Source organism: Coturnix japonica, chromosome 2, assembly GCF_001577835.2.
Source record: "Coturnix japonica isolate 7356 chromosome 2, Coturnix japonica 2.1, whole genome shotgun sequence".
Lineage (NCBI taxonomy): Eukaryota > Metazoa > Chordata > Aves > Galliformes > Phasianidae > Coturnix > Coturnix japonica.
In genome coordinates this window covers 77,366,905-77,380,696 of record NC_029517.1, presented here as the reverse complement: position 1 = coordinate 77,380,696, position 13,792 = coordinate 77,366,905, and the positions used below count along the sequence as shown (strand labels likewise).

The following is a 13,792-nucleotide window of genomic DNA, read 5'->3' as shown; positions in this document are numbered from 1 at the left end:
CTGGCATGTTCAGAATGTAATTTTCAAGAGCCGAAACAAAACCTTTATGTTCAACCAGCTCACCCAGGCTAATGAGAAATCTCCTTCATATCAGAATTCGCCCATATTTATGCATGAAAAAAAAAAAAGAAAAAAAAAAACAAAAAAACCACTGCATTTCCTTCACTTCTGAGAATCTGCAAACTTTCAGTCAAGTATATTCCCTGCAAAAAGCATCAGCCAAGTCCAGCTGCAGTGTAAAGCAGATGCACATAACAACGTTTGGCTCCCTTGGTCAGAAAGCTTCAGTATGAAATTCCCAAAGGACAAGACCACTCAGGTGTCTTTTTTCCTACTAAATCTATACTGGGCTTACTGCAGTATCTCAAAGGGATGTAAAAGCCTTCTCGTTCTTTTTCATGTCTACAGGTATAAACATACAATGTTAAAGGATACATTTTTTTTTTGCATATTAGCTGACTTTCACAATGAATATATCTTACATAGAGATACCTTTAATGTATTAATCACCACTAAAGTTAAGAGCTGATTTACAGTTTTTTTAACTACAAGCCTGTAAAACCTTTGAAGTCTCCCCCAGGTCTAAAAAGATCAAAAAAGTATCATGGAGTAGAGAATCTAGATGCACGTTGCCAAGGAGATAGGAAGAGGCAAAGACTGAGGCATGAGATGACTACAACTATGGGAGGTAGCACACAGCTTTGTCAGTACAAACACAACTGATGGGTAGCAGACATCAAACTACGATTCAGGTTAAATAAAGTAGAACATATAGACCATTCAGATTTACAACAGCTTCATTATATGGTTTCACTGGGTCCTTAAGTAACTAGTAGTAAAGGCAAGACTGAACCGAGACTAAGAAGCACATGTGATTTAGGGATGGAGTCTGAATATAGCAAAAATTCTCTTTAAGAATGTGTGCTAATAAACCTCAGAAAATGTTAGATATATTAGAACAAAGGTGTAAAGGGCTCTAAAAAGGCTCCTTTGCTTAAATTGTGGATGGATCTCATACTTTCAGCTTCCAATATTCAGTCACTCAAAAGTCATGCAGCAAAATGGCAGTTTTTACTAGAGCTGACAACGTTCCAGCTTCATAAAATGCATTTGAGAAAGGTTAGCTATTTTGCCATTTCTTGAAACACTCTAAAAAGTGAACCCTATAGGCTGAACTGCTTTTCTTCCATCTGTAAGAACACAAAGATATCAAGTGCATTTATATGATCAACTTCTTTCCCTTCAAAATGAACTCCTGATCACACTGTACTTTTAAAGCCCAGATGTCCTATATACTGAGATACCACTTTAGCGCCTGAATATCCATAGTGGAGGTTCGTATGCTTTTCTGAGTAGCCACCCCAAAATTTTTGATGGTGTCTATTCTTCAAAGAATAGCAATTGTAGCCATTTTCTGATGATCTCTGCCACCCAAAATGTTGTTTTCACCATCAGCTGCAAGGATGCCCCAGGTCTGTGTATCATGGAGTGCTGCCCTGGGCTGCTGTCCCACTTTGCAGCAGAAATGTGTTCCAGCATATGTGCCAAGGATGATCACTAGTGGCTTGTTCACTTTGGAGAATAACATTTTTTAGGCTGTTATGAACTGCTTATGACAGGGTCTTTTTTAGGACAGAAAGATAACAAGGTGTTAGCAAACACTTTACATTCCCAGGGAGAAAGCCACTCCAAGTTATTTTCAAATATGGACTTACAGGCTGCAAGAAAAGAAAGATGTAGAACAGAAAAGCACAGCTAAAAAGGAAAAACTTGCACAGTGAAAAAATTCATATGAAGTTAAAAGTAAAACTCAGTAGAAAGAATAGCCCACTAGATAGGAAATAGCCCACTAGATTGTAAGCCAGCAAAAGGATCATTAATGCACAAAGTGCAAGGAAAAGAGTCAGAAAGAAAATGAAACACAGGGAGGGGGGCTGTTGTCACCAACATGGAAATCAAAGCAGCATGTAAACTGTCAGCCTACATGACAGAGAAGCCATCTGGTCAAACTGCCTCATCACACTGCTTCTGGCTATGCATACATCTCATAATGTGTGTGGGGAATTGAATGACTGAAAAATTAGAATATAAAATCAGTATCCAATGGGTCCCAAACAAATGAAGAATGTTGAAATCCCTTCCAATCTCCTTCCATCCAAAATAAACCCAAACACTGTGCAAATCCCTATGAGGTGAATTACCTCTTGTCTGGTATAGGATTCTCCTTTTCCAGCCCTTTCAGCAAACAATAGAAAATCAAAGATACTGCTTTGCTCTGCATTCTACACCTACTATCAAAAGGAGCTTCTGTGCTTGTTAATGGCTGCTGAAGCTTCATGATACACTGATTTCCAGAAATGTGGGAACTGGTTTATAACATTTTTCCTGCAAGACTGGAGTCAGGCCAAAATATGTATGTATACAGATTTTCTTTATATCAAGAAGTTATTAATGAATCTACAAATGTCACAGACTCTTATTACCTTTCATTTAGGACCTTGCCTCCAGCTCCTCTGAAAAGAAGTGGGATGATGGAGAATAATTGCTGGATATAACACTAAATTGAATATACTGGATTTATGAGCATCTACTGGGATTTAAATATCACTTTACTTATTCTCTGATATTTAATCACTGAGCTTCTGCTACTTGGATCTTTATTATTAAGGGATTACATCCTATTTTCAGTCTTGATAAAAATTATTTTGAAAACAAAAAAATAGATCACAACATCTTATGGAACATGATTTCAGAAAGAGAAGACCTATTATCCAAATAGTAACACCAGGAAATGTAAGGAAACCTGTAAAACTGCAAGGGATCTCTTGCCTTGCATGGAGTATTCTGTATTATAGCATTTGCAAAGATGAGTAATGCACAGATTTTGTTGGTGCTTTGGGCAGCAGATTTGCACACAGAGGACAGTTGAGGGTAAGCCATGCGTGCAAGACTATGTATGCACATGAGTTGTCATCAGAAGAAGCAGAAAATCTAGCAACAGATTAAACAGCCTATGCCAGATCCAAACCAGAAAAGTAGATTATTAATGACTGAAGCAGTTGTACTTGTACTTGTCCTTGTATATCTTAAACAAGAATATTTATCTCACTTTTTATCAAATTTTCTTTATGAAAACAACTTAAAACATAAAAACTCACCTTTGATGGCTGCTAAATATGCTCTCAGCTCTCTCTGGAGCCTGGAACCCTCTGCCTGGAAAGGAAAACAAGCAGACAAGAAAGACAACTAGTAAGTAAAAAAACATTACAGTTATGTTATTGTAAACAAGCTTCAGTTACATTTTACACACATACTGTATGCCAGAATTATCAAAAAAAGAGCAATTTCATGAGCTTCCTGATGAATAGTTTTACAAGATGCAACTAATAGGCCACAAAATGTACTCTCTATGCTAAAATTTCTGATTTTGTTTAATCAGTCACTTGGATGGAGAAGAATACCAGTCAAAGAACAGTAGGTATATTTTACAGCTATAGTCCAGTTCAAGTCAGCCTGGCTCATGTTCTAATAAGGACAAAAGGCTTATTATTTTTTGAACAGTATTCCAAATACTGTAACACTTTATAAGCATACATCTCCTACAAAACAATAGTGTTAGTAATTACGTTTAGTTTGTCTATGGTATCCTGCAGTTTGCTGTGAAGTCTCAACTGTTCCTTTAGCAAATGCATCAAAAGGATCTTTCATTTTCTTATACCAATAGTCTTTTAAAAACTCAAGACTACAGAGGAGAAAACAGTCTGCTTTACTTTATCTCTGACTGTGTCACAAGTTGGACTTCACAACTCATAGGATTTACAGTAAAATCTGTACTAAACTACAGCACATAACTTCATTGCTACAAAGCTGTTCTCCAGGACACTTACAATAGCCTGAAGATTTTGGAAACTCTCTGTGCTTATTTCCTACCAATATCCTTAAAAGTGCTCATTTAAGTGCTTAGAATCCATAAGAACATCAGCCTGCAGCACATTTTCTCACATAAAGCTACACCATATGGAATCAGCTGCAAAATATGAGCGATGGTTTTAGAAGTTTTCTCATGTTTCTCATGTGATACACCTCAAAAGGATGTGTGTGTGAATAAATCGGGAGGCAGTCTCAACTGGTATGAACTGTTATAACTCTACTGAAGCCAAAGGACTTCTGATGTCTGTAAAGGACTTGCCATTAGTGCCATCAATGGTCGGGGCATTCAGAGGCAGAGAAGCATAAGAAACTCAGATTGAAAGGGATCATCTTGGTCTTTCTCAAAAAATACTTACTTGCACAGACTACTCACATACTGCAACACACAGATTACATGTACCAAACTCACTTGCCTGTCCCAGCTCCCTTCAGGGAATTCAAGGCCTTTATTTCTGAAAATCAAATGTCTCTAGTTTGCAATGTACCAGAAGAAGAGAGCACATGTTCATGTTTTATAGCTTTGGAAATACTAGATTATATACATGGAAAAAGACCTAAATATACTACGAGAGCAGACTGAATTCACTTATGGATTCAACAAAATGAAGGCAGCTTACACATTAATTTTATCTCTAGCAAAACTTTTTAAATCTAAATTTATTAATCAGTTAAATTCCGAACACGGGAAAAGATGTGTCAGGATGAAGTTAGAGAAGATGTAGAGTGACAGTAAAAGCACAGGAGTGCCTAGCAAACCCACCTGTCTTTGGTTTTGGACTACTTTCAGTTCTCCAAGGAAAGGCAAGACCTTCCCCTGCTTTAGGACTGAAGTTGCACATCAAGGAAGGGGTCAGACAGGTACTGGCTGCAGTAATCAGGGAATTAATCCTTGGATTTAATAATTAAGAGCAGTGGTATCTTGATGCTGTGTCCCTTATGAAAATATACACACATACATCTTCATATTGATTAGTGAAAAGTACCATCCAAACAAGTAGCAGCACATTTTATTGTCCTGTGTAATACTGTAACATCCTAACACCAAAGGCAATCCTTTTTCTACTTCTTTCCATGATAGAAAGGGAGGCAAAGAGGTGGCAGAAGTTGAACAACACTGACAGAGAGGAAAGAAGATGGCTGAGTTTCTCACTCAAAGATCTGAAGAGGGATATCTATAAGCACACAATAGAAAGAGGGAAGTTCTCCTTTCGTACACATCATTGTCCTGGGAAGATACCTTGTGCTTTGAATTCATGCAAAGGTAAAGAAATTGTCTTTCCAATTTGTACACTCTCTAGCATGAATACTTGTATAGCCTCTTAACTTGTGAAGAGAATGGGAAGTAGGTTCAGCAACGAGATTCTTCATCATGGTTTACCTGAACATGTATCCTGATGGTAATAATTTTTTAGTTATTAAAAATTTCTGATGATTTGGAACCAGCAAAGGGCAGCTAGAACATTCTGAACTCTGTTATCTGCCTTTAATTCCAGTACAAGCCCTGTATTTACTCATACATGTGACACTGTATCACTAAGAGTAATTTTATAGTAAGCTAGTTAATTTACTGTAAGCGGCATGTAAAGGCCACAGATAATTCAAACACTATGTTTATAACTGGACTGCTGTAGCATTCTACTCCTGATATCCTAAACCACTGTAAGATCTGGGCTTCGTTAGTGTTATGAGTCATCAGCAATCACTGCTTAGGAGAATGTTTAAGAAGTCAAGAAGCTGTAAAACATGATGCAAATATTGTGAAATAGCTGCTGCTGCAAATTCTGACAATTTATTCAAAAGAACAATTTTGAACATGGGTCTCCCTAAGCCTATCTTATTAGTAAGTCACAAAGCTGTTCAAATAGATAAGCTACACAGAGCCATATGAAATTTTCTTCATCAGCAAATGTTGTATATGTGACATTAAAGTACCCACACACAAGGGCTAGCTTTTCATTGAATTTGAGAGCAAACCTCTCAATTGCAATGGTAACAAAACTACACCTTTCTATAAAACAACAACAAACAAATTTGCATAAGAAATCTTTTGCCCTGAGAATCTTGTGGAATGTGCTTCTGCTCTACACATTTTACAAAAGTAAACTCCCTATTAGTAAAGGCCATCTACTTTTATCACCTAACAGAATAATTACTGATCAGAGACCAAAGCCTCAAATGTCTTCATTAAAGACATCACTTTCACTAATAGAGATGCAGCTTTGTGAAGGAGAATGAAAAACAAATGTCATTCTGCAGATGATGTATTCCTCAGAAATGAAATTTCCCAAGACAGCACTGGTGCTTCACTTCTTATTTCATAATTTGTTTTATTTGTTTAACATGATGCAGCAAAATGAGTCAGAGCAAGAAAAGTCCAGAGGGCTATCTTGATAGTGTACAGAATAGCAAATTTCTCATGATCTGGCTGTTGAGAACAGCAGACGTTACTCAGTAGGTGCCAGCAACAGAAATCAAGAGATCCTAGCTCACCTGGTCAATCTCAATATGCAGATTACCAAAAGTCTGTCAAGCAATCCAGGTAGCCCATACAGATAGATGAGTGGTGGAGTATGCTGACCACTCAAGAGATCTCTCACTAGAAAAGTCAGCAGACCTCTGAGAGTGATAAGCAACAATTTCTTATGTTGAACATTATTGCAGAGAGTCAGCACTGCTTGTCAGATGCTCTTTTCTACTGTCTGCTCTTACTACACAGTGAGTACTATGTAGCTGGTAGAGACACAGGTATTCAGTGAGATAAAGAGGCTCAGCATTTCAGGAGCATCCATTGTCTGCAGTCATAGCCCTTACAGACTTTTACAGGAGCATTAAGCATTTTCAGCAATGTTGATTTCTCAGAATATCTATTTTTGGGCTTATTTTGTAAAAGAACAGTATTTAGGTATGTCTTAGTACTGGAATTAAGACATTTATAGCATAGTCACTTTAGGTTGAAAGTGTGAAAGGACCTGTAAAAACTTTTAAATACTAACACCATAAAAAACAAGGTTTGTGTCCTTAATAGCTTATTCATCAGAAAAATTTTTTCCACTCAGAAATTAAAGGCCATCTTGTCTGCACATAAGCTGGAATTGGATGACCTATTTGTTAGGCTCATTCATTCACAGCTTTCCAGGAAGAACAGAAGACTATGATTTTTCCATCATGTCACATACAGGATGTAAACACAATACATCTTTAATAGAAAGGTCAGAACAGTATGTGCTTGATATCAAAACCAAATAAATCACTCCACTTCAGCAAGAGTTGAATGCACTGCCAGTGCTGAGGCTGGAGCACTAACTTGTCCCATAGAAACACAGAACAGGTAATTCTTAATACGGCTCAGAGTCTAATACTGAAATTTCTGCATGAACACACTGGGGAAATTGTTCATATGAAAGCATTATCTGTATCACCAGGTAGAGACCCTCTAGTGTAATGTGCAGTTATTAGCTGCAATGTACAGCATGGTTGTCACTCCATTTGCAAACAGATAAGTAGTATCTACTTGATGAGTCTTTTAGGAAAAGTATAAATGCAAAGGTCTGTTTAATTAAGTGGAGCTTAACAATAAAATAGACTATTTGGATGCTTCCATAATTCAATATGAAATAGAACTGCATACTCTGTACCCTATTTTGTTTTTCTCCCCTTTATAGTTCCTAGAACTTACTTCCAAATTTAAGTGTTTTTTTTGTTTGTTTTGTTTTTTCTTTTTTTCCTCAAGTAAATATATTTCTTCTTTTCTCTTTCTACCCACTGTGTAAGAACTGGTATTTGAACTATTTCTTTAATACACTGAAAATGGAGTTTTTTTGGTATGCCAGTACCTACCAAGATAGCACCAAATTTGTGGAAACCCACCAAGAAGGCTCAAGAGTAAGAATTTAATCATTCTAGTAATGAAGTGACAACATGAGTCAAAGGAAACTGCATCAAATCAATCATGCTCCTCAAAGAGCTTGGACTAACCAATAAAGTATCAACTTTACAGATAAATGCCAACACCCTCTGCCTCATAATAGTACTGGTACCCAACAGTCAAGTAAGAAAACTCACTGCCCACTGCAGTGATCTACCATTCTACTTTTGACTCCGATGAAGACAGAGCAGAAAATTCTTGGTGTCCTCCCTCAATAAAGACCCAAACCTTTTGATTTCTATTTCCAGTCTCTCACAGCTTAACATCTCCCTCCCCAAGCTAGGATTCTGTTTTCATATCTATTACATAAGCCAACAATCATACTCATGTTCCCTAATTAGAGCTCAAACTAATGTTTTCAATGGATATTTCAGGCCTGCAAGGTCAACAAGTGTAGACTATGAGAATATGCATGGAAGTATTGTACTCATACAGACATTTTGTTTACAGATTTTCTATACACATATTTTCTGAAAACAGCACTTTCAGAATAGATTGCTGCCCACAGATGCATATTAATAACAGTATTTACAAATGACATTTATAAGCTATGTATTAACAGGTCTAGTAGAAAACTGTTCAGAACCATTTATAGTCAACTGGATTGTGCTCTGTTGGTGCACTGAATTACAGAGTCCAGCTATGCCAACTTCCTCCAGGGCTGGTTATTTCAAAGAGTTCCCAAAAAACCATATTCCAATCTGCTTCAAAAATAGTCATAAATAACTTGATCATTCAACCTCACATCCTGGGAGAAAACAATTCTCTCAGTTACCACAGCTGCAGACGCATAATTGGTTAAATCCAAGGGGTAATCAGAAGCAGCCCAGTGTGACTACAGTTTAGACTTTAGATTTGGGGCAATCAATATGCAGAACTGAAAAAACATAACATTAGATCAGCCACTCTGCTTCACCTCCTTGAGAATCCTGTCTGACTGGAAATTAGTAAGGTTGAGATTTAACTGCATGCTATCTCTCTTTTTGTTCAGGGAAAAATACCCTTTCATTTGTAAGATAATTATTAAATGTACATTTAGAATGAAATACTAAAAGGTGGAGAACATCCACCCAACAGGCACCAGAATAATCTTCACAATGCTTTTATGGTACCTGGCTTTGTGGTCACCTAGTATCTGAAGTGGACCTTAGAATTGCCCTTGAAAAGATTTCAGTCAGATTTAGTCTCTCTGAATACAGTTTGCAAATACTTCTAGGCTTACAAAAATAAAAGCTCCCTTCCACTAGTCCAGATTGAGCTTTCATGTGTTCAATTTATTTTGGGGTATCTATCAGGGACAGCATTTGGCAGCAACTTTGTTTACCAAAGGAGCCTCCCCAGGAGAGAGGTGTACTGATCCACCATAAGTTGAAGCATAGCAAATATTAAGAATCCCCTAAGGTGTGGGACGCCATAGACAACTAAGGAAACCTGTGTATGAGCTAAGGGAAGACAGTCTTTTCCAGTCAGAATAATTTTAAAACTTGTGCTTTTTATTTATTGCCCAGATTATTTTTTTCTAAAGCCTATGCACAAGATCAGTAAAATAAGGGGATTGAAGTGTAGACATGAGGTGTATAAGATGGTTAATAGATATATGTGATGCATATAGCTTCCAAAATAAAGAAGGGTTTGCAGAACAGGTTGAATTTCTTGTGAAATGTTTTCATTGTGCTCTTCATTCAACCCCAGATCAAGACACCTGTGACTACCTACACATGACTTGAGTGCCTCTCCTCCTATTAGAGCAAATACAGATCTCTGGTGCAGTCTACAGAATCAGTAGCTCAATTAAATCCTAAAGTCAAAACCACTCACTCAGCATAGCTGCCTGGTGTCTTTTGGGTAACATATTCACAATATATTCACACATATTCACACATATTCACAAATACATCTGATCCTAAAGGAGACTCCCAGCTTTGTTGGATGGTGTTGGGGAGTCAGGGAGGGGCCTCACAAATGTCAGTGGGTGCTGACATTTAGAGAACTGACTCACAATCCTCATGGCAACCATGAAAGGGGCTATGCAAGGAGCCACAAGTGACAAGAGGTTTTACTAAAACACTTCTAGCCAAGAAGGGGATGAGTTAGACTCAGGTGCTGCCTAGTATGTCTTGAGTCCTTGTGGGAAGCAGGACGGGAGAATGCATTTCTACAGTATGGCTCAGGGTGGCAATAGATGGCTGGGTATGAGCTAAAATAGAACTTCTGGGTTCTGCTGTTCCTGAGTAGGACTGATTAGGGCCATTAAGGCTATGGGTGCCCCCAGAAACAGGATGGGTTGCTGTCTTGGTTCTTCTGATGACATTGCCTGGTTCAACACAAATGAAGTAAAATACAGACACCTACATTCAGGTACTGCAATCTAGAAATGGGTGAGCATTCCAGTGACAGAGTTCAGCTATCAAAACGTGTCCCTGGAGATGCCAAGGTGTGCTTGAGAGGACTGCAGAGGCACATCCAGTGACTGTGTATAGGCCATGAATATCATCTTTGCTGTCTTAGGGCACTAATAAATCATAAAAAGTCAGTGACATGTCCGAAAAGTGAAAAGAATATTTCAGCATCTGTTAACTGCCCCACCAAACAGCTTCAAGTCAATGTCATGCCATATTAGGCAGCTAAGCACGCTTTCATGAAATGAAGGACACAACATTTGAATTGTTACCAATTACACCCACAGAGCAGCTCTTACTGTGAGATGCACATTAAGTAAAGCAGGACACACTTCTGCTTGCTTAACAGAAACAAAAAAATACTCTTCATTTTCACCAAATTCTATAAACCAACAACAGCAGCATTCAACATTTTGCTTTATTCTGACATATTCATAGGCAGATGAAATTTTTTTAATAGCAGCAATTGGTGTATCTCTGTGCGCACACGTACAATATATAATGTTAATAGTTTAAACACTAAAAATTTTAAACTGTAGTCTATAAAAAAAAATCTTATAACTATGTAGGGAAAAACAACAAGAGTAAATATGCACAGATACGAAATAGAAGACTGATGTTTTACAAGTGCTGAGTCATTAAAATATAGTACGAAATAAGAAAATTCTTACTGAACTTCCTGCCAGAAAAAGTGCAAGATGCAGTTGCTTGAATGACGATATCTACAGTTATAGAGACACAGAAATTTTGGACTTGATATTTTCACAGAGCAGAGAATTATGCAGGCACTCTTTCTTTTTTTTTTTTTTCTCCAGAACTTTAAAGTCAGTTAAGGAGCTGAGTGCTTCCAGAATTAGCTGTGCAGAAAGAAACATGTAAGTCTCCAGTACATTCTTGCAATACACTGAAAATCCGTGCCACACAACTTTAAAACAAAACTTGTAAACCTTATATAAAGTGGCAGTTTCCTGTTCACAACTTAAGTGGAAGGTGAATAGCAGTTTTACTCACCGCTAAAAATCAAATTTTTTTTGTGTTGGTTTTAGATGCAGTAGCTTACTGCTTCTGACAGGATAATATGGAGGCTCTGTAGAGCTACTATTCTCTGTTCTCTCCAGACATGGGATGACTCAGTTTCTCCATGGTGATTCATCTGGTAATTCAGCTCTGAGTTTCGTGCCAAAAAGGGGGCCCTTATCCAGCTGTGTTCAGATATAGGTGGGAATGGACCACAGGGCAGATTAAATGATGCTGTCCTACATAAATTTATATTGATCTTCTGGATGTACCCTTATATTTAGCATCCTGCTGAGTATGGTAAATACTTATCATCCAGTCTGCTCTTCAGGCAAGGAATTGCTTATTAGGATCTCAGTTTTTGCATAATTTGTTTCCTGGACAATAAGTGCTTTGCTCTTTTTCTGTCCTTTCCCTGAGCTGAACTGGGCGTCCTTATTTATTATCCTTGGAGAGCATCAAAACAGGATAACTCTATCCATAAAACCAACTGACCTCCAAAGTGACATCAAGTCAATAAGGTGGAGAAATAAGACAAATAGTCCACTTTAACATCTTTCAAATTACCTAGAGCCCACATGTTGCTAGCTCTGGCAGCCTTCCTCAAAACCAAATGTAGGAAAATGAGATAGCCAGGAAATGGAGCCAAATCACTGTTAAATGAGATTGCAAGAAACACAGTTATGCCTGAACTTTCTCTCAAGCCACCTCTGACACAGGAAGGCTGACCATAGGAAGCAATCATTGAGAAAAAAATAATTCTGGAGAGAACTGGAAAAGATGGTGTAGTCGCTAGTAGGGATGGTTCTGCTTGGAAGCCCACACCAACTGTTCTGTGGATATCAACACAATGATTATGACCTCATCTTACTTTTAACTCTTTAATACCTTGAGTACAATTTTCCCTTTTCTAAAGGCTCCAGAATTGCAGAGGTAACCTTGAAAGCCAGATTGAATGTAAACCAAGAAGACATGTCTGCTTGAGTCCACAGAGGACAGCAGTTCTGCAAAATGCAGATCACTAACAGTGATAATTCAGGTTCACAATATAATCCTTCGAATCTCTGCATTCCCAGTCAGTTGGATATCAAAGAATGGGTGAAACTAAGAAAACTTAAGCAATTTATTTCCTTGTTATTGGTGTACCTGGCAGAAACAGCGTTTTTACATCATTTCCCCCCCTTGTATTTGAGGAGCTGAGCAAAACAGAATTATTTGAGAGAATAGACTAGAGGAACACAGCAGCACACCTGATTAGTTTAATAAATGTACAAATGATCTCTCATTTGTTATGCCACTGGATCTAACTTTAACTGCATGTGTCACTCAAAAGGGTTGTAGTATTGCCTTTGGCACTCACTCCTTACCCATTTCCTCCCCTGGCCCCAAGTCACATTTGCATTCAGATTTAGCACCAGATCAGCTCCTGTGGAGTCCTTGCTTGACTGCTGATGTACTGAGAGACAGTAATAAAAGGAGGAGGAAATAAAAATGAAGAAATGTTAAGATCCTCCTTAGCCCTTGGCAAGACTTTCAGCTGAAAAATAACATTACAGAAAATTCTTGGTAGAGAATAAAAGGAAAAAAAAACAAAAAACACTTGAAACATGATTTTGCTGATAACAACTATTTTTCTCTTTCATCTCTTTTTTTTTTTAATTGACTCAGAGGTTGCATCTAAAAATACATCCCACAGAATTCTATTTTTTTCATGGGGATACTCCAGCTGCTCCTCTCCTGTAAGAATTTTACAGATTCACCTTATTTCTAGTAAAATAGTTACTAGCTGTGCAAAGATCTGTGTTATTGAAAACAATTATAAGCTGCAATATAAGAAAAATCAGAAAGAAATAAAGAAATACACTATTGATATCTTAGCAGATTTGGAAAAGAGGGAGGTGAAGAAAAGAGAAAATGACATCTCTTTGGGGCTTCAAAGCTTCTGGATGCTTTTTCAGCCTTATTAAATCCCAGTATCTACCTGACCTTGGAAAAACTGAGGAAAACATCACTTTCCTCAGATAAGCAGTTTCTTTTACTTCCCACCATCATCATTTCAGAGAAAGAATGAGCTATGTAGCCCAGTTGCTCCCAGAGCCTCCCTCTTTTTGTAGAGATTGGAAAATAACTAAGTCACTGTAAGATGCAGAAGAGTAAATTAGTGTCTGAGCAGTGAGAGATTTGTATTTATACAAAAAGGACAGAAATGCATGTGGTAGATAGGACTGACTCAGCGTAGGAATTGCAAACACTAATATGAATCAACTTTTATGTCATGTGAAGTGTATGTGAGTATTCTCTCGCTCTTCAATAGCTTCTACATATGGGCTCTGAAAGACAGCTCATGAAGGCTATTGATATCTCTCTTTATACTTACATAACAAGATTATTTTCTTGGTGACATTAACATCTTGGAGCTAAAAACTCCATCCAACAAAGTGAGGAGTAATTGAGGTTAGACTTCAGGACTGCATTGGCAGTATGTTATAAACTCTTCAGAGAAACAGTTTCAATGTATGTA

The 13,792-nt window shown here is 37.6% G+C and overlaps 1 protein-coding gene across 3 annotated transcripts in view; it reads right to left on the bottom strand.

Moving 5' to 3' along the window:
- The window catches only part of AMPH (amphiphysin), a 100,222-nt gene that overhangs the window by 41,008 nt on the left and 45,422 nt on the right, over positions 1-13,792 (bottom strand). For all 3 annotated transcript variants that reach the window (XM_032442549.1, XM_015855004.2, XM_015855003.2), the window contains exon 3: positions 3,159-3,213. In XM_032442549.1, the coding sequence (XP_032298440.1) occupies positions 3,159-3,213 (55 nt within the window). The remainder of the gene's footprint in view (positions 1-3,158; positions 3,214-13,792) is intronic.